This window comes from Varanus komodoensis, unplaced genomic scaffold (assembly GCF_004798865.1).
Source record: "Varanus komodoensis strain SLA01 unplaced genomic scaffold, ASM479886v1 scaffold5, whole genome shotgun sequence".
NCBI lineage: Eukaryota > Metazoa > Chordata > Lepidosauria > Squamata > Varanidae > Varanus > Varanus komodoensis.
This window is the reverse complement of record NW_025336087.1, coordinates 157,751-183,810: the sequence shown is the minus strand read 5'-3', so window position 1 is coordinate 183,810 and position 26,060 is coordinate 157,751. Positions and strand designations below refer to the sequence as shown.

General features: G+C 43.8%; 1 protein-coding gene across 2 annotated transcripts in view; it reads left to right on the top strand.

Moving 5' to 3' along the window:
• Positions 1-26,060, top strand: part of PLCXD3 (phosphatidylinositol specific phospholipase C X domain containing 3) — a 139,285-nt gene that overhangs the window by 102,800 nt on the left and 10,425 nt on the right. The window contains exons 3-4 of one of the 2 annotated variants that reach the window (XM_044446599.1): positions 216-352; positions 11,859-12,823. In XM_044446599.1, coding sequence (XP_044302534.1) covers positions 216-352; positions 11,859-11,902 — 181 coding nt within the window. In that variant the 3' untranslated portion in view covers positions 11,903-12,823. Of the gene's footprint in view, positions 1-215; positions 353-11,858; positions 12,824-26,060 lie in introns of those variants that run through there. The other variant, XM_044446600.1, reaches the window with a different exon arrangement.

Below are 26,060 nucleotides of genomic sequence, written 5' to 3'. Positions count from 1 at the left end.
TGCTTGAATCCAATTCATTTAACCTGAACCACAGTCTAAATACTGAAGAGTTTTCATTAAAAAGGGCCAAAACACATTATCAAAATCCTTTTCTGCACCTAGAAAAACAAATGCCACTTTCTTCTTCTTCTTGACCAAGTCAATTGCATCTGTCACAACTGGTCTTGTTTCCTCCACCTCCATTCATGGTAACCCTTCTCCTTTTCCTTCCATAGAGCTCTCCCTGCCATGATGCAATGGGTCCGGACCCAGACACCAGGTGAAAGCGGTATCAACATTGTCACTGCAGACTTTGTAGAACTTGGCGACTTTATCAGCACAGTCATAAAACTCAACTACATCTTGGATGAAGGTGAAGCCAATACAACTTGATACTGTACTGTACCATAATATGTCCTATATGCTCCAGAGCGGAACTTTTATTCCAGTTGTGTTAGGTTAGGTTGTAATCTTGTAACACAGATTTTGCAAGCACATGCTGAATATTATTAATTTCTTTTGGATGTTTCGAAGACTTAGAAAGGGTAGGCAAAGGGGGGAAGTATTTTTTTCCATTTGATCATTTCTTATTTTATCTTATTTGAGTTATCTTACTCAAGAAAGCCATTAATAAATATTCCGCCAGCAATCAAATGTGGCTTTGGCCACATGGATGATCATTCGTTATGTGTAACTGGTGGCCATGTGGTGCACTCTGTCTGTGCCATGGATCCCCATCACCATTCGTAATTTTGTGACTGAACACAAATACTATTCTGTGCTCCATCAGTGAGGGCACTTCACATATTAGGGTTGCAACAATTAGTGGCCTGAGGCTTGTTCTACTGGGTGGGTGGGAGAAGAATGCCATTGACATTAAAGAGCAGCCAAAAAGTAGCATGAAGTTGCAATTCTAAAGCCTGGTGGACTGATTTTCCAGAAACTTGGGAATATTTTCCTTATTTATTAATTAAAGCAAAGAGCTTTCGTTGTTCATTCAGCTTTGTTTTCCTGCAAGTGGCAAAAGGTTTTCCATAGATTTCTGGACAGAGTTCTATAGCACAGTTTTAGAGGCTGATCTTTCATATATCAAAATATGGCTTCTCAACCAGTTGATAGAAACCATTTATTCTATTCATTTGCCACTTCTAAGAAGCAATCCTATGCATCCCAAATGGAAAAACAGTCCTAAAACTTCCAGCATTCCTCAGCAAGCCTTGCACAACTGGAGAATATTGTGAGTTGAAGGATTGTGTGTCTGTGCATGGGTGTGCAAACAATTGTAGGATTTGCTGTCTTAGAGTACCATCTTATCAATGTCTACTCAGAAGCAAATTTGCCACTGTGTTCGGTGAAACTTACCTGCAAGAAAAGTTGTTACAGGTTTGCAACCATAGTTATTTCACCAAAAACACATAAATAAATGTCTGATCAAAAAGGTGCCCAAAGTGATATTCAACCACAAACTGAAAACTGTAATAACTGTAATTTTGGGGTTGGGGTGGGGAATATGGAAAGCAGCAGCAAACACCTGTTTAGTGAATAATTACTTCATATATACCAATGCATAAATACATTTAATAAACCTCCAGTGTACACTTAGTGTGCAATCCTATACATGTCTAGGGTGATATTTAAGGCTTATTTAGACTGAAAAAATGTTTTACAACTCCCAGCTTTCTGTGTAATGGTGGCAGTTGTAGGACTTTTCTTGGTCTAAACATGTATAGGATCGCTTCTTAGAGTTGTCCCATTGAATACAATGGACAAGTAGGGCATGGCTACACCCATTGATTCCAACAGGTCTATTTTAAGCATGATTTAATCTGAATCTAAGTCACTGTTTTAAAAAAAAAATCCTTAAAAAGGAACATTTCCACCCCTAAACTGACTTTTGATAATTCAGAGAAGTAGTACAGATTTCTGCATAAGACAGCTGCAAGTACAGAGCCTAAAGACTCAGCACGCCCCGCAACTGAAAAATGCAGAAAGCTCCTGCTCAACGGCGGGAAATTACTTTTAGAGTGGAATAGGTCCATGTGCAGTTAACAACATTAAATTCTGTCACCTTGCATTGTCTGAGCAAGCTAATGCATGTTCTCAAAACTCCACCAGCAGCACTTTGCAGTGGAAGTGTCTCCCACTCGCCTCATTCTTAAGGGAACTTTCAAATTGCCGAGAGGTGACCAATCTGATAATGTAAGGAAATAATAGCTCTCCTCTACCCACCCCATAAATTGAATCACACTCTGGTCTAGAATTCGGAGGTGCCTGTTAGCTGGACCTCATCATTGGATGTAAAAGAAAAGGTCAGATATATGACTTGGATTTCAAGTTTTCTCCCACAGAGAAATTTGATAAACAGCTGGAACTCTTGTGACCATACGTCCCACTATTGCTAGTTTTCCAGACCCAGATTCCACATCTCTCTTCCTCTTGTAATTCCCCTGACTCGTCATGAATGGAGGATCGCCAGGTGACTTCTTTTCCCCTTTCTCCTCCCTCTTGCATGATTTCCCCTTCCACTTTCTGCATCGTGGGACTGAGATGCTCTTTCCTCTTCCCACAGTCTCTTTTCGGTCCCTCTTCCCACGGATGCAGTTGCTCCTCTTCTCTCCTTCTCCTTGCTATAGTTGAGCTGCTTAGGTGGGTTGCCACCAGCTGCATCCAGCTCCTTGGCTAGCAGCTGTGAGGAGTAATTCTGAAGGTGTGAATGAGTATCTGTGCTCATCTCAGCAGCTGTACCAGGGCTTTAACCAACCTATATTCAAGCACATCTTGTTTAAAGAAGAAGGATGTATTTTTTACTTCTAAGAGAACAGCATGGCAGGTTCCCCAGCTGGATAGAAGATGGCTTATTTATTGGCTACTAGTGACCAACATCCTACAAACAGATCGGTCATTGTAAATCAGTGGGGAAGACTCAGTCACCTTTTCTTGCAGCCCTTCCATGCTGCACCAGCCCCTTCCTCCAGTCCCAGGGTCCTGTGTGATTCCTTTTCTCCATTGCGCTCTTCCATTCTTTTGATTCCATTGCCATCAGCCCTCCATCCAAGTCCCCTGCTCCTATTCTTAGTCCCTTTGTGAGGTCCCCCCCACTCCCTATACACACACATCCAAGTCAAACGGACCTGCCATCTTGCCGGGACATCTCCAGTGGTGGTCAGCATTCCAGGATTCCTTCCTCAGTAGAAGTCAGACTGTTCATTAACATTCTGTGACATCCAGGCAACTCTGTGAATGGCATATATGAATGCTTTAGGGCCTGTAGCTCAGTGGTAGAAGGCTCCAGGTTTAATCTTCAGCAAATCCAGGTAGGGCTAGGAAAGAATCCAGCTTGAAAGTCTAGGAAGTTACTGCTATTCAGTGTTGACAATATTAGAATAGATGGTCCAGTATGTTCTCCTAACTGCCATTTTTAGGTGATTATAGGTTTAATGACTGCACTCCACTTACAGTTGATTAATAAAGCACATGTATACTTTTAGACTTTGATCTCAGAACTAGGGTTAGAGTCAGCTGCTAATTGGAGCAAAGGGAAATGGGCTACGTGCTGGTTCAATTCATGCCTGATTCCAGCATCTCTCAATTTTGGTGGGTTTCAAATGGTCCACTGAACCCATTCACAAGACCTAGCAGTGGGCTGAGTGCCCTACAACCCAACATAAGCATGGAAGCTGGGTGCTTCTTGCCAATTTCCCACAACAGCATCTCCACAACAGCTTTTGTGGAGAATGTGGCCTGTTAGCAGCTCATACCTAACATCTGTGTATAAGTCTTAGGAATTTTATATCATTACTGACATTTTAGAAATGTTGCAAAAATAAAAAACAGAGCGGGAGAGATAACTGGGTACTAATAACAGGCACAATGGTCATGACTCTGAATCGCTGCCAAGCCCAACAGCACCACACAGCTTGGCCTCTCTGGCATTGGCACTTCTTCCTCTGCTTGCTCAAAGCAGCCATCCCTGGTTGAGCAGGGGTCATTTCCAGGGCAGAGAGGGCAGGGGATGAGAGAGGGAGCCCCTGTTGACATGGGAGGGAAGGGGCAGGATATTCCATAGGTCCTCCATAAAGAAAGTCCTGCAAACTCAATGAGTGGCCTATCGCATATTTCTTGTAGAGTCTGGTGCATCCAGAGCAAATGTCTGCCAACTCATAAGCCTATATCTCCATTAGTCCTTCATTAAATAAATAACCCGTATTTAACTGCATACTCTTTTTTATTTAAGAAAAAGTGAAAAAATAACTCTTCATAATTATAGCCAGGAGGAAGACATAAAACTGATTTCCTGTGCTAGTGCCCTAGCACTAGCACAGGAAATTTGGGCCCTGCTTCTCAAGTCCCCAGAAACATCTCACTAGCCATGTTTGCAAGCAGAATGCTGGATCAGTTGGATTTTTGGTCCAATTAAGCAAGGCTCTCCTTATGATTATATGCTGTCGCCAGAAAGGGCCTCATTTTACATGTATGTTCAGCAGCTATGTCTTTTTTCATCTTTACTCTGGAGTAAGCAAAAGGCCCCCAGTCCAGGGGTCTACACCCTCCATGCTAGAATCCCACTGTGGATTGGGGGCCCAGAAGCAATTGTAGAGTAAAAAGGCCAGAAAGTAGCTGTATGTCTAGAATAAGGAGAGTTTTAGCCCAAGCCACATTAAATTCATTGGATTCACTGTGCATTGGACTGGTTGTGCAGCTGACTAGCTGTTTTAGCTTATGACTGTGCTTCTCTTTGAAGGCCATCACCCCGTCCCCCCGCTCTTGGCTTTGTGTAGTTAAGGCTCCTTGTCCAAGGTGTGCATCACTCCATTGCAGTTATTTAGTGCAGGGGTTAAACCTATATGATGCCAAGCACCCACTCGGGGTGGTCTGTATCTTTTCTAGGAACTATGAATAACAGCTTCTAGAAAGTCCCCTTCAGAACTGGGTCCACAGGAGAGTGGGATCAACCTTTTACTCCCCACACCAAAAATTGCCTCTCCAAGTAGGTATTCACAGGGGTGCAGCTTGACCTTGGAATCAAAGTCCAGGCCCTCCAGGCCTGGGTCCCCGAAATTTCCAGCCAGAAAGTAGCAAGGGGAAAAGCAAGCACCCTATTGCTGTAGCCATGGTGGCCAAACCTGAATAGCTGCTTATGCTCAGAGTATTTTTTTAAATGAATTCTTCAAACAATTTTGCTGTTGCTCCAAAGTATTAGAAGGTAGAAGCAGTTCAAAAGCATGGCATGGCAGCTAGAGTGCAGGAGGAGCAATATTAAATCTCCATTTCACCACGGCAGTAATAAACATGGCCATCTAACTCTCCTCCACCACCACCCAAAAAACACCCATTAAGTCTGGGTTGTGAAATTACCTAGTTGCCCCACTATCTGAGAGGCCAACAGGCACTTTCTTACAATGCCAAAAGGGGGATCTTTTCAGGACCACAGTTTTGGAGGAAGTTAATAAATCCTCTTGCCATGGTCCCAGTCTTGCTATTTATGTATTAAATTGCATACATGCAATGCCAAACCACATGCTTAATGCCTGTGTTATTTGGACCCAAGGGCCACAATGCCACATTCCTACTAGGGCTTTCACCAACACTCTCCACCCGCTAGCCTGGTCCAGAGTACGGGTTAAGTAGGAGTTTTCATTGACTCACGCTTTGTTCTCACAAACACAATTAGATTTTTGGTGTGTTTATTGTTTCCAAACAGGACAATTCACCCTTTTACAAATGCACACATGCTCCCACTAATTAAGATGTGAAGCTACATCCCACTTGGAAAATGTAAGATTTAAAGTGGGTGTTTCTCAAAAAAGAGAGCATTCTGCAAATGCGAACACAAGCTCATGCATGATTGAGCATCTTTCAGAAAACTGCGTGCACCTTGGTGCTTGTGTTCAGGGTTGTAAGCAGGCCATTTTTGCCCATTTTTCCAATCTCCATGAAGTTGTCAGGCAGGCAGATTCCAGACTGGCAGCATTAACACTCACAAACAGGGGCGCTATACAAGCATCTTGGTAAATGTGTAGGGACCAAATGTGAAGCCGGTGTGGTTGGGACCCCCATTGTTCGTGGGTCTACGTAGCAAGACCCTTCAAGTGTGCTATCAGTGCATCAGAGTGTATGCAGGTATGAGAGCCCCGCTCCCCCAGTGAAGCCTACAGACAATATGACTGCAATGATTTCATTTATAATATGCACAAATGAGGGATACTACACACCTTTCAAGTGTATGATATATAATATATATGTAGCTATATTGTGTCTTGAACTTACTGGAATTGTTACAATAACTGCTTAGCATCACTCAAATTTGTTGACTGGGCACTGGAAAAATTAAGGGACAAAGGCTCTGAGAGGATAAAAAGAAGTACGTCTTTGGAAACTTCACCACAGTGAGGTTACTGAACAGCAGAGAGAGAAAGAGAGAGAGAGGAACAGAAACACCTTGTTAGGTGTGTGTTTTGATGTAATTAACTATCTCCTTCCAAGAGGAGAAGCACAGAATATTACAGAAATGATATATTTGCTTTAATCAAAGGAAGAGGTATAAAATGATACATTTTCTTCATTTGGTAGGTATAGTTACTGATGGACCAAAGTCGTTAACATGTCTGGTAGCATCTTCAGAAGCACACAATTAATGTAGCAGCTCCAGCTGACACCACCGAAAAGAACTACACAATTTCACTTGAAAGCTTTTTGCACTGTCTGATATGCCCTTACATCAGATCTACAGTATATAGTAGGAGACACACAGCTAATGCTGAAATAATATTTTCACCCTGAATGAGGTGAAAATAGAACTTCCCCAAAGATGGCAGGCTGACAGATTTTGATGATTTTGAAGAGGAGTAGGGTTGAGTGTACCTTAGAACATAAGGACATAAGGAAAGCCATGCCAGATCAGACCAGAAGTCCATTTAGTCCAGCACTCTGAACACACCAGCTGCCCTCAGGATCCCTCAAGCAGGAAGGGTACAAGTCCTCCTCCTGCCCAAGCTGCTTAGCAGCTGGCGGATACAGGCAGGCCACCTTTGGTAAAGGAGGGAGCACATCACCAGCAAGGCTACTGGCCACTGATCGCCTCCTCCCGCCCAAATCTGTCCAATCTCTTTTTAGAACCATCCAGACTGGCAGTCGCCACCACTTTCCATGCTTGGAGAGATCCTTTTGGAGCTCCTCACAGTCCCTTTTGGTTTTAATCACCCTAAAAAGTTTAGTGTCATCAGCAAACTTGGTCATCTCACTACTTACTCCTGATTCCAGATCATTTATGAAACAGGATGAAAAGCACTGATCCTAATACAGAACCTTGTGGGACTCCACTGGTGGCATCTCTCTATTGCCATTTATTCCCACCATCTATCTCCTGCTCTTTAATGATCCATTCAGTTAGTGATCCATAAGAGGACCCCCCCCCGCCACACACACACACACCTTTTATTCCATGACTGATTGGTTTGTTCAGGAGCCTTTGTCAAAAGCCTTTTGGAAGTCTAAATAAACTATGTCTAATTGATTGCCCCAACTATGCGCTTATTGACACTCTCAAAGAACTCCAAGAGGTCAGTGGGACAAGACTTCCCCTTGTGGAAGCAATGGTGATTTTTTCCCCAAGGGGCTTGTTCTTCGATATGCTTACTGGTTCTATCTTGAATAATACTTTCAAGCAGTTTACTCAGAACAGATGTTAAGCTAACTGGCCTGTAATTTCCAAAATCTCCCATGGATCCCTTTTTAAAAGTTGCATCATTCTTGAATCCTCTAATATGAAGGCTAATTTATGGGCATGTTAAATATTTTGATAAGAAGGTTTCATGCTTGAGTTCTTTGATAAAGATAGATACCATCTGGACCAGGTGACTTGCTGACTTTCAGGTTGCCAATAAGGTTGAGAATGTCAACAAGGTTGAAAATTTGAATGAGCCAGATTGCTCCAGTATGGCCACCTGCATCAAGAAATTCACCCAGGTCAAGAGGAAAAACAGAAACAGTTGTGGACAACTCATGAAAGTAAGATAAGTAAATCCTCCCTCTACCACACACTCACACACACACCCCTTCATAGAAATTCAACTGACCCACGTCCCAAAGAAGAAACCCTTCTGTAACTTTCATGTGGGTAAATTGTGCCCCAAACTTGGGAAAGGAATTTGATTCAGTGATATTACAGCTGGATTAGGGCTCTCTCTCTCTCTCTCTCTCTCTCTCTCCCCTCCCCCTCTCTTTCCATATACACATACAGTCCATCTTACTCTCCCATGAAATGGGACTATAATATAACACATAAAAACATAATATGATTTATTTTTCAGCCAAGGTATAGCAAGTGTATCTATGAGAGTGAGAAAAGAATTGTCCACCAATTAAATATTCCATGTTGATTTACCATTTGCTTTTTAAACTAGGGTCCCCCAATCTTCTGTTTCTCTGCATGTTGCTGCCATGTACATAACTGCCCCACTGGGTGACCTTGGGCCAGTCCCCAACTTTCAACATGGAAGATTTCTCAGGGCTACTGTGAAGATAAATTAGGAAGAGGAAACCCATGTCTGCCACTCTGTGCTCCAGCGAAATGTTGAGCAGTCCCTGGGTGCATCTGTTGTGTGTTTTAATCACTTCTCTCCCACTTTAAAGCTCCAGAAGCAGCCATGTTGACCCATCCCAAATCCACAGAAGGACAATATTCTTAGTATTGTATCCATAGTAGTTATTCCATAGTAGGACCCACAAAGTTGTCACAAAATATTGGGCCAGATTTGATCTCTTCAACGCTTTCCATGAAGCTTCATTGTAAGCAAAAGTGTGATGGAAGAAGAAGCCGGCTGGATCGAGACTTAAGGAATGGATGGTAGGAAGGGAAGTGGATCATAGGGGGCAGTCCTATGCATGTTTAAACCGAAAAAAGTCTGGCTGGCTGGGGAAGGGTGGGAGTTGAAGGACATTTTCTGTCTAAAAATGCATAGAATAGCACACTTAGTTGGAACTACTTTTCAGATTTGCTTAAGCCAAGAGACACGAACGATTGCTGAGAATATAACATAATAATAAAACTAAGAAACCAAAGAATCTCATGGCACTTTAAAGCTAGCAAGTTTATTATGACATTGTTTTCTGTGGACAGGGCTCGCTTCATCAGATTGCACAAAAGCTTATGCCAGAAGAGATTTGCTAGTTTTCAAAATGCCACAAGGCTCTTAGTTGTTCTGTTACAATGGATTAATAAAGCTACCCCTGTAGAAACCCCTGTAGAAATTGCGCAGTAAAGTCCAATAGTTACTGATATCTGCCTCTACTGTGAACAAGCTCTTGTTAGAAGCAGAAGAGAGAACTTCTCGTTTTTATTTTAGCCCCTCTAAAGCACCTGCTGTCTGCCAGATGTTTTAGATGGACTGGGTTCAGTCAAGGGTTGAGTGTGACTCATCAATGAACCATGGGTTGTTGCAGAAACATTATCGCGTTGCTTATACCCTGCTGATGTAATAAACTGGTGAACAACCCACAATTCTTAACTCAATAACAAACCATGGATTCTCTTCATGAGTTGTTCTTAGCAACACAGTTTGGTCCAGGCATGATAAACCACACTCAACCCACACTCAACCCTTGAGTTGTCTGGATTAAGTCAATGTAATCCCATTAGCCCCAGCCATCATGGCCAATGGTTGGGGAGGATGAGAATTGTAGCCCCCACCATCTGGAGGACAGCAGGTCATCTATCTCTGCTCTAGAATCACTGCCCATCAGAGTAGACATTATGGGACAAGTCAGAGCAATGCCCTACCTATAAAGCAATTTGTAGCAACCTCACCACCTTATTTGATTAAGAAGTCAAGACTTATTGCATTGTGAGGTGGCAGAGGCCCCTGCTCCGGAGGTATTTCATCAGAGGCAGGATGGTAATCCATCAGAGATATTGGAACTGCAGCCAAATGTGCAGAGTCTGCCTTGAGCAAGCAGTTGGATGATCAGACCAGATGATCTCCAAGATCTTTTCCAACTCCGTGATTCCACATTGCAGGGGTGGCCAGACTTGCTCGATGTAAATGTCAGATGTTTGGGAGATGCAAGTGGGCACCCATGAGCAGCGGTGAGCAGTGAGCAGCAAGTGGGCACCGCAAGCGGTGACAACAGGGGGCAAGTGGCAAGCAGGAACCCACAGTCCCCCCGGGTGGTGAGCGGCAAGCTGCAAAATAACTCAAAGAGCCACATGCGGCCCCCGGGTTAGGTAGGGAGCAGGTTCCTACAAGGCAAGCCTGTTGCATTTCCTCCTGATCCTGCACGAGTGCGAGGGAAATGTAGAACACACTCCACATGCTCTGTGGCCGCACATCGCAAGCAAATTCCTGCAGTAATGGACAAACAGTTACAGGGAAGCTTGCCCATCATTTCTTATCCCATTGAGCAATGCAGCCGCATCTCCTGGGAAACCCATTACCCCCCAGTATACGGTTTGAAATCCTGGGTCTCCAGCATAGCGACTTTGATACAAGGATATCTATGGACACTTTTCTTGGTGACTGCCAGGCTCACTGCCCTCCTGATTTTTATTTTATATCGTGAGATTTCTTTAATTTTAGAAAATGGGAGGCTGGCTTGCTGTGAAGCAAAAAGCTCCTCTCCAACATCTTTATAACAGTACTTTTGTGTTTTGGAATTCAGACCCCAGCGTTGCCTTAGACTTAGGTTCATGACCAAGTTGTTTTTCTTTTATTCTCACCAGTTTGGGTGCTGGAAAATGAGCTTTAAGTGACTGCCCATGCCACCATGGGATCCATTTTCTGAATGGGCTGGGTGTCTCCAAGGCATCGATTTTGCGGGAGTGTTGATGACGTTCTCTCAAATGTCCACTAACCCCCAAAGTTTAAGGGCCTCCGATTTAATTTACCCTCCAGTGGCAGGAGAAACTCGTAGGAAATGTGCTAAATGGATGGGAGATAGTGGTGATTGCACAAAGCTGGCTCATCACGCGGTGCTGTCTTCTTAATGGAGCAACAAATTCCTGCTATCATCCTATCCCAGAGATGGGCAGTTCGGTGCCCAGTTGCTGCAATCCATGCCCCCATCTCTGCACTGTTGCCCCTGCATCCAATATTTTTTAAAAATAATTTTTATTTTATTTTTTAAAGGAATTATGGCATCTATAGTCCTAAGATGAAAGCTACAAAACTTTAAAAGAGGCATATTTGACCTTCTGGGGGCTCCATATTGCTGCAGATGCCATCTTTTTACTTTAAACATTAGATGCAACAGTGATGTCGGAATTGTCTGGCACATTGCAGGCTGCAGGGGTATCTGGGTGAAAATGACCCCTGACCCTCCTGAAATCACCCACACCAATTGTCATGGCAAAAAAGTAAAGAAAGTCACCTGCTTTTTAATTCCTAGGAGCATGAACCATGTAGGTTTTTCTTCTGATCTAATAATTTACTCTAATCCTGTAATATGCCCGATGAGCATAAGAACCCTTCTATAGCAGTTGCTAATGCAGATGTGCACCTGGCTAACTTGTTCCTCATTGTGAGACTCCTCCATACCCTGCTTTGTTTCCTGTTGGGTGTGGATGGAGAACCTGCACCCAAACCCAGAACCATCACTGGTTGTTCCACATGACCGGCTGCCCAGGATCCCAGTTAGAAAGGAGCCAATCTGGTTAAGAACAGCTGTCTCTCTGTGTTTGTCTTTGTTCAACCTAATTCCATGTTTCCATGCTTGGCACCCATGGAAATCCAGTGTGATTATAACAGGATCAAAGGAGTACCCTACTCCTTCCTGATTTGCAAAAAACCAGTGGCCCCGTGATGAGGCCATAGACTGAATCATGCAGAGGATGAACTATCAGCTTGCATCATGGAACAGCTTCTGTGTGTTTCAATTTCAAACAGGGCACCTCGGGAGACAAGAACAGCAGCCTGAACAGGGCCCTTAGTGTGGACCATAAGAACTCAGCTGATGACTATCTTAGAAGTCCATTTTCTTTTACAGTGAAGCAAAAGCTAATGATGTATTATACAGTCCGTGTGGCATAGCATTGCAATAGCTTCTGTGTTGACCTTGTTCCAAACTGTACCTGTTTACCTGACAACAAAAGCTAAAATATGCTGTATACTATGTAAAATGTATTGATTACGAAATTTGTTTGGAGTTCAGTGATTCCTTCTCTGCTCACATCATAATTTTGGAAATTGTGCCAGTGTTCCTGTAAGTTTTCATGTGTGTGTTTGTGTGTGTGTGTGTGCGTGTGTGTGTGTGAGTGAGCCCATGCAGGAGTATGGGTTGTGCACGTTGTACAATATCCGAGAATTAGCAATTTAATCCTAAATGAAAAGGGCAATTGTCTTATCTTTCTTAAATGCTGGATCTGCTTAATTTTGTGCAATCTTGAAGTTTCATGTGTGGTTGAGGATTTATGTGTTTGGGCCAAGATCCAGAGAACTCCTTAAAAATACATCCATTCAGTACATGGAATTCTCATATGGGTCCCTTGAATCGCAGCCTTAGTATTTGATTGTTTTCCTTCTTTGTATGCAAGTTTTTATTGTAAAGATGAAAATGAATGTTTTTTAAAATCAACTTCAAATCTACGGTCACAAATCTGAAATGGAATAATGTATTTGTAGGTTTCATGATGATGAAATTAGATGTTCATCGTGCAATTTGAACCATCAATGTGTGTTTTACCGCTGGGTTGGTGTCAAACCTGGGAGGGCGGGTCCACAAATGCTGTAACATTTGAAACCCACATTCAGTAACAGAAGTTCTAGTTTTATTCCTGAAACCTGGATTTTGAACTTAGAAGAAATGGAGGGCTATGATTTGTAAAATAAATAAATGAATGAATGAACAAATAGTTTGCTAGATTTCTGATCATTCTTCAATATTCAGAATAGAATCCTGTTGTTACATATGTCAAGGAATTCATCAAATTTCAAATTCCAATGAAAATTTATTTCAGCACTAACATATAGCCAATTCACGTCACCTTTCTATGGCTCCAGTTCTATAGACATTTCCCTGGAAGAAAGGTCCAGTTAATGGGACATATTTCTGAGCAGCTGACATGATTCACTAATTGGATTATGTGTTTGTCATGGACAGGGGAGATAACATAGAAACAGAGCGAGTCAGAAGGGGTTTCCCGGGTCATCTAGTCTGACCCCCAGCTCCAGCTGGGTCCGCTCACGACATGTCCACCATGTACATGTCCAGCCTATCCTTGAACACCCTCACCAATGGGGCTTCAGCCATCTCCTGTGGAAGCTCATTCCATACCCTTGGACTGTCAGGAAGCGCTTTCTGGCATCTAACAGCTGATTGCAAACAGAATCAAACACAACCCTGTTCATACCAAGAGTCCTGTGTTGCTAAATACAAATGAAGCTGGAGTGTGCTGACTCCATCTTTAATATCACTCATCTGAAGTTCTGCATGGAACTTGGCCCTCTCTTTTCAGCTGACCAATTGCTCTTCATCCTGATCCAATTCTCCGGCAGTAGAATGAAGCATTACCAAGCCTTAGGTGGGTGTGCTAGATGTTGGCTGACTTGCCCAATCTTTAAGTTCTGGGCAGGATAAAATACTCCTGTCATAGGAGGCAAAATAGATTAAGACCACAAACATATGCATGATGGGATTTGTAGGGCTTTTCTCTGTCTAAACATATGTAGGATTGTGCCTTAAGGCTATGATCTAAAATTCATTATTCAAGAAGTAAGCCCATTGAATACAGTGGTACTTTTGATCAAAAGGCCATATGAATTTATGTGGGAGTAAATCCCATTAAAAACAAGTGGACTGAATTTTGAGGGTAAAACGCTTAGGAGTACCTGTTCTCTTTCTTAGAGTCCTTCCCACATTTAGGCTCACAAGTGTGAACAGAGACCTAAGAAAGAAATTCTGTTAAAGATGTTAGTGTGTCCATTCACATATTGCACCTTTCTTGCTCTAGGGGGCATTTTTTATCACCTGGCATGTTGCTTGGGTGTGGAGCTATTCACTGAGTGGCGGGGAGAGGGGAGGCCTGCTCCACACACAGCCGTACCAAGTGACTGGATCTGCAGCCGCAGGAAGGCTGAGCAACTGCCATGCTCTTGACCTGCAAACGACGACACTGGTGTGCTCTAACAATGACATATCTATGAGCACCACCTAACACCATCAGATTAGGGGAGGTATTCTGCTGCACAGTGCCCTGGGTTCAGGCAACATAGTAGGCGCATCCCCATGTCACGAAAAGCAGACCCTTGTTGATCTGTCATGTCATCCGAATTCATCAGTTTCAGGTATGTTTGGCTTCCCGAAACCATGGAGAGATAAAATGGTTTGTTGTAAGGTTTCTGGGCATCACTGCGGCTTCTTGTGATGTCCTGACCAAAGAGCTCAATTTTACCACCGGTGGTGAAGAAACACCATAGAGTCCAGTGGAGATAGCAAGAATGGAAAGCGGCCACTCCAGGTTTTCGATCACTACTGCTCATAGCTCCCTAGCGACACACACACACACACACACACGCACACCATCTCTCTCATTCCTATTGGCTGAATGATGTATCTTTCACCCTATTTACTCTCTGAAACAGGGAGAAAGGGGGTAAATGGATGGAGGGAGAAGGGGGAAACCATGATAAAATTTAAAGAAATTGGGGGCTGGAGTAATTGGAAGATGGTGGTTTACTTGGGGGAGGAAGGTGAGAACCTGCCTCAAACCTTCAGTGGACCAATTGGGAAGAGGCAGCTGAGGCTGATGGGGATGTGGCCTAGAAGGGTTTTTTTCTTGTGCAGGCTGCTGGCATGCATGCTAAGAGTGGGAGGATGGAACAGAGAGTATGGAAACTGCATTTCCATGGATACCATGTCACTGCCTGATCAGTTAGTCCAGGAAAGAATCTTTGAGCCACGAAAACTGCGCAGTGTTGCTTGCCACAATGTGTGAATCCAGCCAGTAACTCATGATCAAAGTTTGGCTGCATGTTCTCTCTGAACCCTGGCTTATGGTTGAAACATGGATTATGTTGCCTGAATATAGCTAAGAAACCGTGGTGCACAACTCACAGTTCACAATCCAAAAATAAACCATGGGTGCCCTTCAGGAATTGTTTGTCTTTGACAAGCCATGGTTTGTTAGTGCAGCTCAGTCTGGACAACACAATCACCTGGATTGCAACATCAATCCACTATTCAGTGATGACATACTCAACCCCCGACCCTCACAACCCAAGCCTTGAGTTGAGCACAGTTTACTGTGTTGCTTGTACCCAGTCGCTGTGTTGCCATTTCCACCAACCTAGCGCATTCCAGGTTCGAGTTGCTAAGTGAAGCAAACACAAAGTAGCAAGGACTGCAGGATTTAAGGGACATTTCTGTGCTTTCCACACCACAACTGTATTCACTTTGACCCTATTTCAGTGACCCTACTACAGAATCCAAAATGGTGCCTAAAAGCTTTATGGAGTGCCACTGGGAAAATTGGCCATGGCTATGCTTTTAGAAGTGTGGCTAAACCTTGGAAGTAAGTCCCACTGGCACTAGTTCCTGCATCAGTATGTACACATGTGATACGCCCTTTTGAAAACAGCAGGACAAGTCCCTTGCCTGTCTGGTGGTGAGTATTTTGCTCTGAATGAGACTTGGATACAGTTAATTGTAGCTGGACTGGGGCCATGATAATGACTCACAAACAAACAAGGACATCCCAGTGGATTCTCTATTGGCCAGTATGGCGTCATAGACCATCTCAGCCACAGGACCCAGGTTACTGCCACTGGATGTGACAGTTTCTTGTTTCTCCAGGGAATCACACGAGAAAGGTTGGCTCACAGAACCCCCTCCTCCTGCTTTGGAGTGGCTTTTTATTTTGAGGCAGGTGGGACTTGTGAATCAATTAAATTCAGCCCAATTTGCAGTGTGTATCAAAGGTTCACGGGTCTGTACCCTTTTCCTTTTCTTTTAGGGTCTGGGTACTTCAGTAAATTTTGCATTTTAAAATAAGCAAAAACGCCTCCAGTTGTGTATAGCAAATGTGACTTTTTATTACAAGAATGCGTATTTAACATAAAAACAAGCAAACAAACGTTTCTTTGTACTCAGTGAAATGTCTAATAAAGTCCCAATATCCATCATCTTGTTTTGATGATTTGTTCCAGTTTTGAGGTTCAACGAGGTCCCCAGATAAGATGGCTTCATACACAGCACTCTTCATTTCACTGCACTGAAAATGTACTTTCTGTAGTTAGCAGCATGAATGGAAAGGACACTTTCTAAACTGAAGAGGCTGCTGCCTACACAGGATGTTTTTCCACCAGAGGTCATGCCTGCTGGACTACAATATCCACTTTCACTGGGTGCAGAGTGGCATTGGTGGAAGCAATGATATTAATGCCAGTACAGTATATCTTCAAATTACGAAGAAACACAAGGGAAAATAGCATCTCCTACCTCCAAAGGAACATCCGCTGCCTGCTACCCTTCCCTGGCCCAAAGGCAAACATCTGCTGATCACGGTCCAGGATGGAGAAGCCCATAGGTGTGCAAGAGCAGAAAGGAGGTGGACCATCTCCTTGAGAAGGGTTCTCATGGGGGCCTACGGGGTCTTCTGGCTTGTTATGTCATCTCAACCCAGCCGGAGTTGTTAGCAAACCACATTGCTGGGTTCGGGGCACCCAAAAAGCCCCTTCCGGCTCACATGCCTCCATGATTTCTAGCAACATTTGAAGCCAGTCCTAGAAAGGTAAAGAAAGGAAATGCCCTAGGGGAGAATGTATGCAAAGAAGACTATCTTAACTCTGTGGAGAATCTGGAAAAAGCCGCAGTAAAGTGGTGGGTTAAAAGCCCCATTTAAAGAATCTCCAGACAACTAACTGTGCAGGGATAAATTAGTTAGTACCTGTGGCATGAATTACACACACCTTTTCTGCCACCCTCCCCTGAGCTGGGCTGAGGTAGGGGATAAGGTAGGGGAAAGCTCAGGGGGACACTGCATGTGGTGCTTTCGGAGTGGAAGCGAGAGGCCTCTGGGGCAGGGGGAGCTGCTGATCCACTCCTGGGCAACAGGGGAGGAGACCTGCTCAGGGGCCTCCGCTGCAGGCGGGGAGTGATCTGCTGGATGGAGCTGCTTCTGCTCTCCAGCTGATCACCTGGCTCCTGCCCCGAAGAAGGCCTCTGGGGCAGGATGCAGGCGGACCCAGGGTGGGCCGGCGAGGGCGTTAATGGCCATTCTTATTTATGTATTCTTATTTATTTAAAGCTTTTATAAACTGTCCCTATACTAGTGACTCAGAACAGTTTACAACAAACAACAAGTAAAATAGAAATTAGAAATAGCACAGCATGCAGTATTAAGCACATTAAAACCAATTAGACATTTAAATAATGGGAGAAGAAAAAGGTTTGTGCCAGGCGCCAAAAAGAAAGCAGTGTTGGCGCCAGGGGAGCCTCTCTGGGGAGCGTATTCCATGCTCTTGTACCAGGAATCCAGGTTTGGATGGGACAACAGGCTTTCCCAGTAAGCAGAAACACAGAGCAAAGCCTTGGCTCGTGTCGTGGTTTTGAGGACTTTCAGGTGCCACACTGAAATTGCCCTGACTAGATTTAGATGACATGACAGACGATGATGGAAAACCCCTGTGTCTTGCGGTGTCCTATGAACCGAACCAGAGTCCCCTTGCCGATCTCATCCCGACGAGAGGAGGCAAGAGAGAAATCCTGTGGTCAGATATTTCCTTAGCCATTGCTAAGCCCATCTATTTAGAGCAATTAACCCATAATTTCCCTTAAAAAAAGGATTGCTCATCAAGATCATGAAAATAACCTTATAAGGGCTTTGAGGCCTTCTTTTTTATTTTATTTTATTTTATTTTTTCTAACTGAAATAACTGAAAGCCAAAGCAAATACGTTTGCACAAGTTACTAACACCATCTTACATTCTCCTCTGCAACATGCTGTCCACATCTCCACCACCAACACTGCACCACACACACACACACACACACACACAGTGCTTTATAGGTCATTGCACAATGTCTAATTGAATTGTTCTCCTCGCTCGCTTTTGTCAAAGTGATGAGCTGCCTCATCCCCTCCCATTCCTGTTCTTGCGTTCATGTTTTCAGATTGTGCCTTAAAAATGGTTCTCTTATGAATGACGAGAGGTGGCAATTTGCTTGCGGCATGGATTCAAGCAATCTCAATGCAAATTAGCCTGAGTAGCAAAAGGTGAAGGCAAGCTAATAAAATGGTAGGACTCCCCCCACCCCGCCACCCCATGTATGGCACAAGGACTAATGGTGCCGCATACCAATGAAGGTCCTGAATTTTGATGACACTGTTCTGTTGCAACTAAATTAATTAAAACCTAGTTTTATAGCTCTCTCTGGGGGTTAAGGAGGAAATGGATCATTGTTGAAATTCATAAATTCCTAAGCAGTCAGCTCAATGAGGGATGAAATAATATCAAAGCACTGAATCTTCCTGCAGGGTGCTTTGCCATCCCTGCCCAGGAAAAAGCCTTGGGAAAAAGCAAAATTGGACATGAGGCCAGAAGCTCTCTTAGAATGATGGATATCATTGCTCCATCCAGCTCACAACTGTACCCTCCAGATGTCTGGGATGTTTGCACCCAGGAAAAGGCAGATGCTTGGATTATGTACTTGAAGAAAGGGAGCTTTTTTTTTTTTTTTAGTTCTTTCTTTCTTTTAGCTCTTAGCAATGTGGTTGGTGTATTTGCCAAGCAGTCCAGTGCATGGAGAAGCCAACTTCCAGGCTAGAAAAAAAAAAGGATCAAAACAACCTTGGTTTCCAATCCAATATATTTATTGAAGTATCAAATGTAGAAAAGCGAGAAACAGCCAGTTGCTTTACAAAATAAAATGAAACATGAAACTAGCTTACTCAGAGCGATCAAGAACCAAAGTAATTGACCAAAGTTTCCATCAGCTGCAGCCAGCAAGGTCAGGGCTGCTAGGAGCTGTAGTCCAAAAGATCTGGATGGGTTCAGGGGGGCTGCAGGAGTTCTCTGGGGTGTCAGGCAAGGAGATTTTCCAGAAGTACCAGGAGATGCCCTGGAATGAACCTGGCGCCTCATTCATGCCAAGCTGATACTCTGCTCCTGAGCTACAGGTCCTATCCCAAAGGGGAGCACTGAGAGGTGGTGCATCATCCCACAGCTCCCAGTATGGCCCAGCCGGCATGGGAACTGTAGTCCCTGTTTTCTTTCTAAACTTGCATAGGATTGCTCTCTGAAAGATATAACTAACAAGCTGTCCACAGCAGAGTTGATGTTGATCGACCCATGGCAAACTGGGAAAGCAGGTTTGGGTCACTCTGTGGCAGATATATGATTTTATTTCACAAGCATCTTGTTGTAGACTCATTGCTCCACTGGATGCCCGTCTACTTCAAATAAAAGTGTTAGAGAAACCTGTTCTGTGTCTTTCCTTTCCTGCCTCATGTTTGTCAACTATTGCAGGTCGTGCTCAACTGTCCAGACTTTGTCATCCAGATATGACTGAAATCTTCTGCTTAGGGTGTTGCATTATTCTCTTCCAGACTGGAGTGAAATATGCAAGAATTACATATTTTCTCACATTTAGAACTCTTTGATGGCCAGTGAAACCTCAATGCATCAGCCGTACACTTGAAGCAATCGGGAACCTTCAGCAGCTGTGTTTTGTGTAAACATGTGTGCTGATTATCTGCTCCTAATTGTAACCCCCCCCCCCACCCACAAGTCTTCAGGGATCTCATATACTTTTAAAAAAGCAACTCCACATGGAGAAACATTTATAATGTCAAAGCATTCAGCATGCCTGACCTTTCAGTCTTTTGTTAATGCTGAATTCCTTCTAAAATGGAATTCATGTTAAATTTGAGGGCTTGGCTATTAAGAAACAAAGCACGGGGGCAGTTTTTCCAACTCTACACCAAATTGATAGGATCAAAAGTTTATATGTATTTTATATGTATGTATTTGTATGTGTATTTATTTATGATGTTGGAAGCCGTCCCAAGGCTTATGCGAATGGGACAGCATACAAAAATTTCTAAATAAATAAATAAATAAAAGTTCCAAGAAATGCTTGCACTGTCATGCGTGAAAAGTATCAGTCAGTCATACAATAGTAATGAATTGCCCAAACCCATGATTCTGTGTGACTGTAAGAAAATATAAACATGCATAAATTGTGTACTCCTGCAGTCAGTATACAAAAATTGTGTTGGCTTCATTTAGCATGCTGCATCTCACTTTTTTTGTTCCAAGCAGTTTTTGTTAGGGAATATAGAGATGTTTTGCTTGATAAGGACTGCTTGGAAATGCACGGAAAATCACAGGAATCTGTGCAGAAGCTTTTATGTTTAGCAATGCCAGCAGCACCAACATTTCTGAGCATAAGAAAGAAGGGACAGGTGGCAGTTGAGTGATATTTTTTTCTTCAATGTTCCAGGCTACTGAATATCCCTCTATAAGTACCTGAATGGCTGTCACAAAGAGGAAGGTCAAGATCTCTTCTTGCTGATGCCAGAGTGCAGGACATGGAATAATCAATTCAAGTTGTGACAACCCAGGTTCAGGCTAAATATCAGGAAAAGCTTCCTCACTGTCAGAGCAATACGACAGTGGAACCAGCTGCCCAGAGAGGTGGTGGGCTCTCCCACACTAGAGACATTCAAGAAGAAACTGGACAGCCATCTGAATGTGATGGTGTAAAGTGGTGTCCTGCAACAGTAGGGGGTTGGACTTGATGGCTTTCATGTCCCCTTCCAACTCTACTAATCTATGAGTCTGTGATAGCACACATGGAAACAGACCTGATATCAGAAAAGGGTCCAGGTCCCTATATGAGGGAAACTGCCTATATACACGTACAGTGCAAACTTGAATCCCAGGTCCAAAAGCAACCTCTGGTCATGTTCAGGTCCCAGTCCAGCCCTTTGGTATTCCTCAGATAGTCCTTCTGCCATCCCTGGAACCAAGCCCTTTCCCTGAGCACTTGTCTGTTGCTGTTTTCCTGGCTTTTGTGTACTTTCTCTCAGTCTAAGAGGTTGAAATGCCTCTTAAGGCTTAGTGAGTGGCAGTAGCAGATTTACACTAAATTGGGGTGCTATTTTGGCCTTACCCCTTTAGCCTCTGGCCCTGCCAGTGCTGGAATACAGCTCCTGAGAGTTTCTCCAAAACTGAATTCAGCCCTCGGCTGAAAGATGTTGTGCAGCTCTACTGTCTGAAATTCTAAATGTAGATAGATAAATATCCATTGTCTTGATCTGGCAAAATGAATCTGGAGGTGGAATTCTTCAGAGAGGTACCCACCTAAGAGCCATGAATAATAATTTACTACCCATTTCTTGACACTCCATAAAATAAGACAATGAAGTGTGGAACGGAGTTAGGCTTCTCCCTAAATGGAATATTTTTTCCCACTCTCAGTTCCATTTTATTTCTATCCAGGCATGTTGCAAATGCTTTGCTTGCCAGAAGCAACATGAAGGAGACCCGCTGTGATTTGTTTATACCTAAGAAAGAAATCACAGAGTAATTCTCATTCTGGAAGGAGTAAGCACTCACAGCTGAGCGCACACCTGCAACCGTATTCCACAATGCGCACGTCACCTTGACGAAGAAGCTGTGTGTCTCACGCAGCTACTTCTTTTCAGCCGTTCCACATCTTGCTGACAGCTTGTGGGTGTACCTGTTGCATTTCATGCCTGGAAGTTAGGGGTATTCAGTTATACCGCCTCATCTTCTGAACTCTGCTAGGAGAAATAGCATATTTAGTGCAGAACCAGGAGTACCTCTGGAGGCCCATATATTGACCCACAAGGCCTCCATGCCCTTCTTGCTTGGCCACAGTAGGCTCTGTTCTAAGTTTAGAAAAGACACAAGATTCTCTACAATCAAAATGGAGAACTATGTGACAGGAGACAACAAGTTAGGTTACATCAACTGGAAGATGTGGGAAGCTAATTGCTAGAGCAGGTGTGAAGGTAGTGTCAGCCACAACTGTCTGAGAGCCTGCCAGGTGGGAATCCTAAGTAGGAAGAGGCATTGACAGTGGCGAAGGAAGGAAAAATGAAGGAAATGCTTGAGGCAGTTTTTAAATTAAGCGAACAGCCTGGAAGATGAGAGAATAGAATTGTCTGGGGTCCAAATATTCCCTGGTGGATCAAATTCATCCCCTGTGTAACCATTTCATAAGAAGATTGACCCATCTCCAGGTATCCTTACACTTGTCCTGGATCTCACACTCAGGAAGCTCACACACTCAAATCTGATGGTTCAAGTCCCCCCATCAGCACCATGCCAGAAAAGGAGCAACTTTGTTTACTGAATGCTATGAAAGAGAAGTCTAGAAGTACAGCAAAGAAAGTAACAGGCCTGGTTGGGACATGGCCAGGCCAGGCCTGAGCTTTGGTCCACCTAATCTAAATTTAGGCAGCCCTCCACAGGCTCCTCAACAGGAAGCGGAGTCTATAATCATAAACTATAGGAGAGTAGTTTATACTTATACCCTACCAGGGCTTCCATCCTTTCAGCCTCCGGGTGTTAGGTATATGCAATATTGACTGCATTAACATCGCATGGTTGTCCACTGACCTGAGTGGGAGAGAAGAAGCTCATGCCATAGACAAAATGGGACCAGTCCTCTGTGTTTGAGCTGTGTCCTACCTGTCCCTTTGCTTCTCTCACTCACCTGGAAAGGCCACTTGCCATTTCACTCTCTCTCTCCCATCGTGAAAGAAGAAGCATGTGCTTCTCGATCCTTCTCTTTAAGCTAACCAGATAACAATGAAGCAAGAAATCCTTTGAAGATACAAACACCCCTCCTTCCTGCGAGTCACATATGGATTCTAAGCAAATAAACCTTTCACCTTTGCTTTAAAGCCCTCTCAGTGTGGATTGTAACAGATCTGGGTGCAAGGAACACTCTTATCCACCAAATCCACCATTTAATGCTTACCTCTGCTGAACCTCATATAACCAGATACACAACAGATCCCAAGCTGGAGTTTCTATCAAAATGGGCAGAGCCAAAATGCCAGTATATTTGAGCTTAACATTCTCCCTGCCCTTTGACAAGGTTTTCCAGCCTTTTCAAATGTAGGAAAAAACACACAAAAGCTGGAAGACCACCCAGCCCTAGGGTAACTTTGGCCCTTTCAGGCCACCAAAATTCAGTGGCAAACTACCACGTGTTTTGCCAGTGCCCCCACTGCCAAGGCAGAACATTTGGTAGCAGAAGGCGCGGGGGGGGGGGAGGCCCTGTGGCCCTGCAGCCCTGCAGGCAGACTGTGTTTGTCCCCTGAACTAGACCTATATCCTGCACTTCCTTAGCCAGGTAGGTATGGCCTGCATGGGACACTGAGTGGAATCATATCCAAACACGGCCAAGTCTCCATCTTCCGCATCTTGTACTCACAAATGATTCACTGGGCCCATTCAGTAAGCCTATCAAGCTGCAATGTCGTTTACACACTTGTTGAAGTTGCTTTCTAAATTAACTCACTACTATTTGATCATGCGTATCTCCAAAGCAGCATGTGTGGGTCTCTGGCTGTAATTAAATGCAATTAACGTAATTACATGGGGCTAAGCTCTGTCTGATGCTCCAGATGCTCGCCCAGTTTGGTGCTTCCTGATACTAGTAACAAAATACTGCTCCTTTCACACAGTTCTAGAGGGACCCATTGAGATGATCAAAGCTCACCCGCCCACTATTTAGATGCTCCGGCATGTCTCTTTAAAGTGATGACAGCATCCTATCTCTTCCCAAGGTCAGAAATACAGTTACAGAGGGAGACCCATTTGAAGTTTCTTACCAAGGCAAGGGAACAGGGAGGCAGTGAGACTGACTAGGCAGAAAAGCTTAGCTCCTCAAGAAGCAATGGGGAAATGGCTAACAAATGGAGGAAACTGGCCAATTCTGGCTGAAGAATTAGAGAGGAAATCAGACTACCATCTGTCTCCCCAAAATGAGGATAATAACCAATATTTCTTACTGAAATGGGATTTTTATACTTTAATATGTCTGCAAACTGGCTTGAGAATAGGTTCAGGAAAGACGACCTCAATATATGCCAACTGCAGGCATGCATTCCTACAGACTCTGAAAGCCAGTGTGGTGATTAGAGTACTGGACTGGGACTTGGGAGATCTAGGTTCTAATTTCCGTTCTGACTTAAAACTTGCTTGCTGACTTTTGGCCAGTCATTGCCTCTCAGCTTATCCTTCCTCGCAGCATCGAGACAATGAAATGGAGTGTGGTGCAGTGGTCAAAAGCACAGGACTGGGACTCAGGAGATCTAGGTTCTAGTCCCCACTCAGCAACTGGGAGACTTTGGGCGAGACACAGCCTGTCAGCCCAGCCTACCTCACAGGGTTGTTGTGGTGGGAATAGAACTGAGAGCAGCAGCAGGAAAATGATGTAAACTGCCATGAGTTCTTTTTTAAAAAAAGGATGGGATATAAATCTAATAAATAAATAAGTAGAGGATTGGATACACCAGCTTGGTCTTCTTTGAGGAAAATATGGTAAAAAAAATAATGGCCCACCAGGATCCTGTCCCCTCCTGCTTATAATTTTATGTCTGAAATTTTTACCATTTATTTATTAATTAGCTGGCAGGCTGCGAAGCAAGTGCTGCCCACCTGTGCCATCTTTATCTGGAGACTGAAGAACTATTTTGTGCTTTGGAGTTCAGGTCTACCTCTACCTGGTGCTCAACTATGTGGGCAAGTTCTTCTAATCTCAGTGGTTTGCCTTCTGGGAAATAAGTGTTTTGTGACTGGCCATGCCCACCATGGCAGCCATTTGAGAAATTGGCAAGTCCCCATTGCAGCCATTTTCTGAGAGTGCCCACAACACCCCTGCAAAGTTCCAAAGGCCGGCTACTGATCCCCAGAGGCCAGGGACTCGGAATGGGTCTGGTCCAGGCTGCAGCCGGTGGTGAAGGTCTTTTGCATCACCTGTGACCTAGAGCAAAAGCTGCTGAGGATCTTGTAAGACCAGCTAGAGTCACCCCACCCCAGTGCAAGAAATCCAGGTCTCTTTGGGGACTGCAGATGCCACCTGGAGCAATTCAAGTTGCTGGTGATGACCTTATAAAGCCCTAAACGGCTTGGTTCCTGGATACCTGAGGGAGTGTCTCCTTCCATATGTGTCTGCCCACCCCCTAAGATCTGGGGCAGAGGCCCTTCTCCAGGAGCCCTCCTTGAAGGAGATTAGGAGGGTGACTACCAGGAGAAAGGCCTTCTCTGTGGTGGCAACTCGATTGTGGAATATGCTCCCCAGAGGGGTTTGCCTGGTGCCAATGCTTTTCTATTTTCGGCACCAGGTGAAAACCTTTTTATTTTCCCATAATTTTAATTGTTAATTGGTCTAAATTGTGGTTTTTATATTTATCACTGGATGCCATACCATTTTTATCTTATTTTATTTGTGCTTGTTGTAAACCGTCCCGAGACGCCAGTAATGGGACGGTATATAAAAGCTTTAAATAAATGAATCAATAAATACATTTGGACCTGGGGCCTTTGGCATGCAAAACACATTTTCTCTTCCTAAGTACTGCCCCATCCTTCACCATAGTTATACCACATGGTAAATTTTGCTTGGCTACACACATGCATATATACATCTATAACATATGCATATATATAATTTATTGTAAATATAATATAATATAATAAATATAAATAAACTGGCAAAGTTCTAGGGGTACCACCTCTCTTTCTCTTTTATCCAGCCCTGCTCCTGGGACTTTAACGGCACGGTGACACACAGAAATGTAGCAGACAATGCCGCTTCCTGCCCCTTGTCTCCATGCCAGGAGAAGATGGAAGTGCTACAATTTTATGCCTTCAGTCTCCAGTTGAAGGCACAGGAGCCAGACAGGGTTGTTGTTCATAAAAAGGCCAACTGTGCTTGGTTCTCTTCCCACTTATCTGCCCAGCAGACAAACAATTGGCTGGCCTATTTTGCATATTGCAGTAATAAAAACACGCATAACAAACAAGGCTGTAACATGATCACAGCTACTGCAATTAAAGGCCTTTGAAAGCATTCCGGCTGTAGTTTACAGTCACCTGCACTGCATT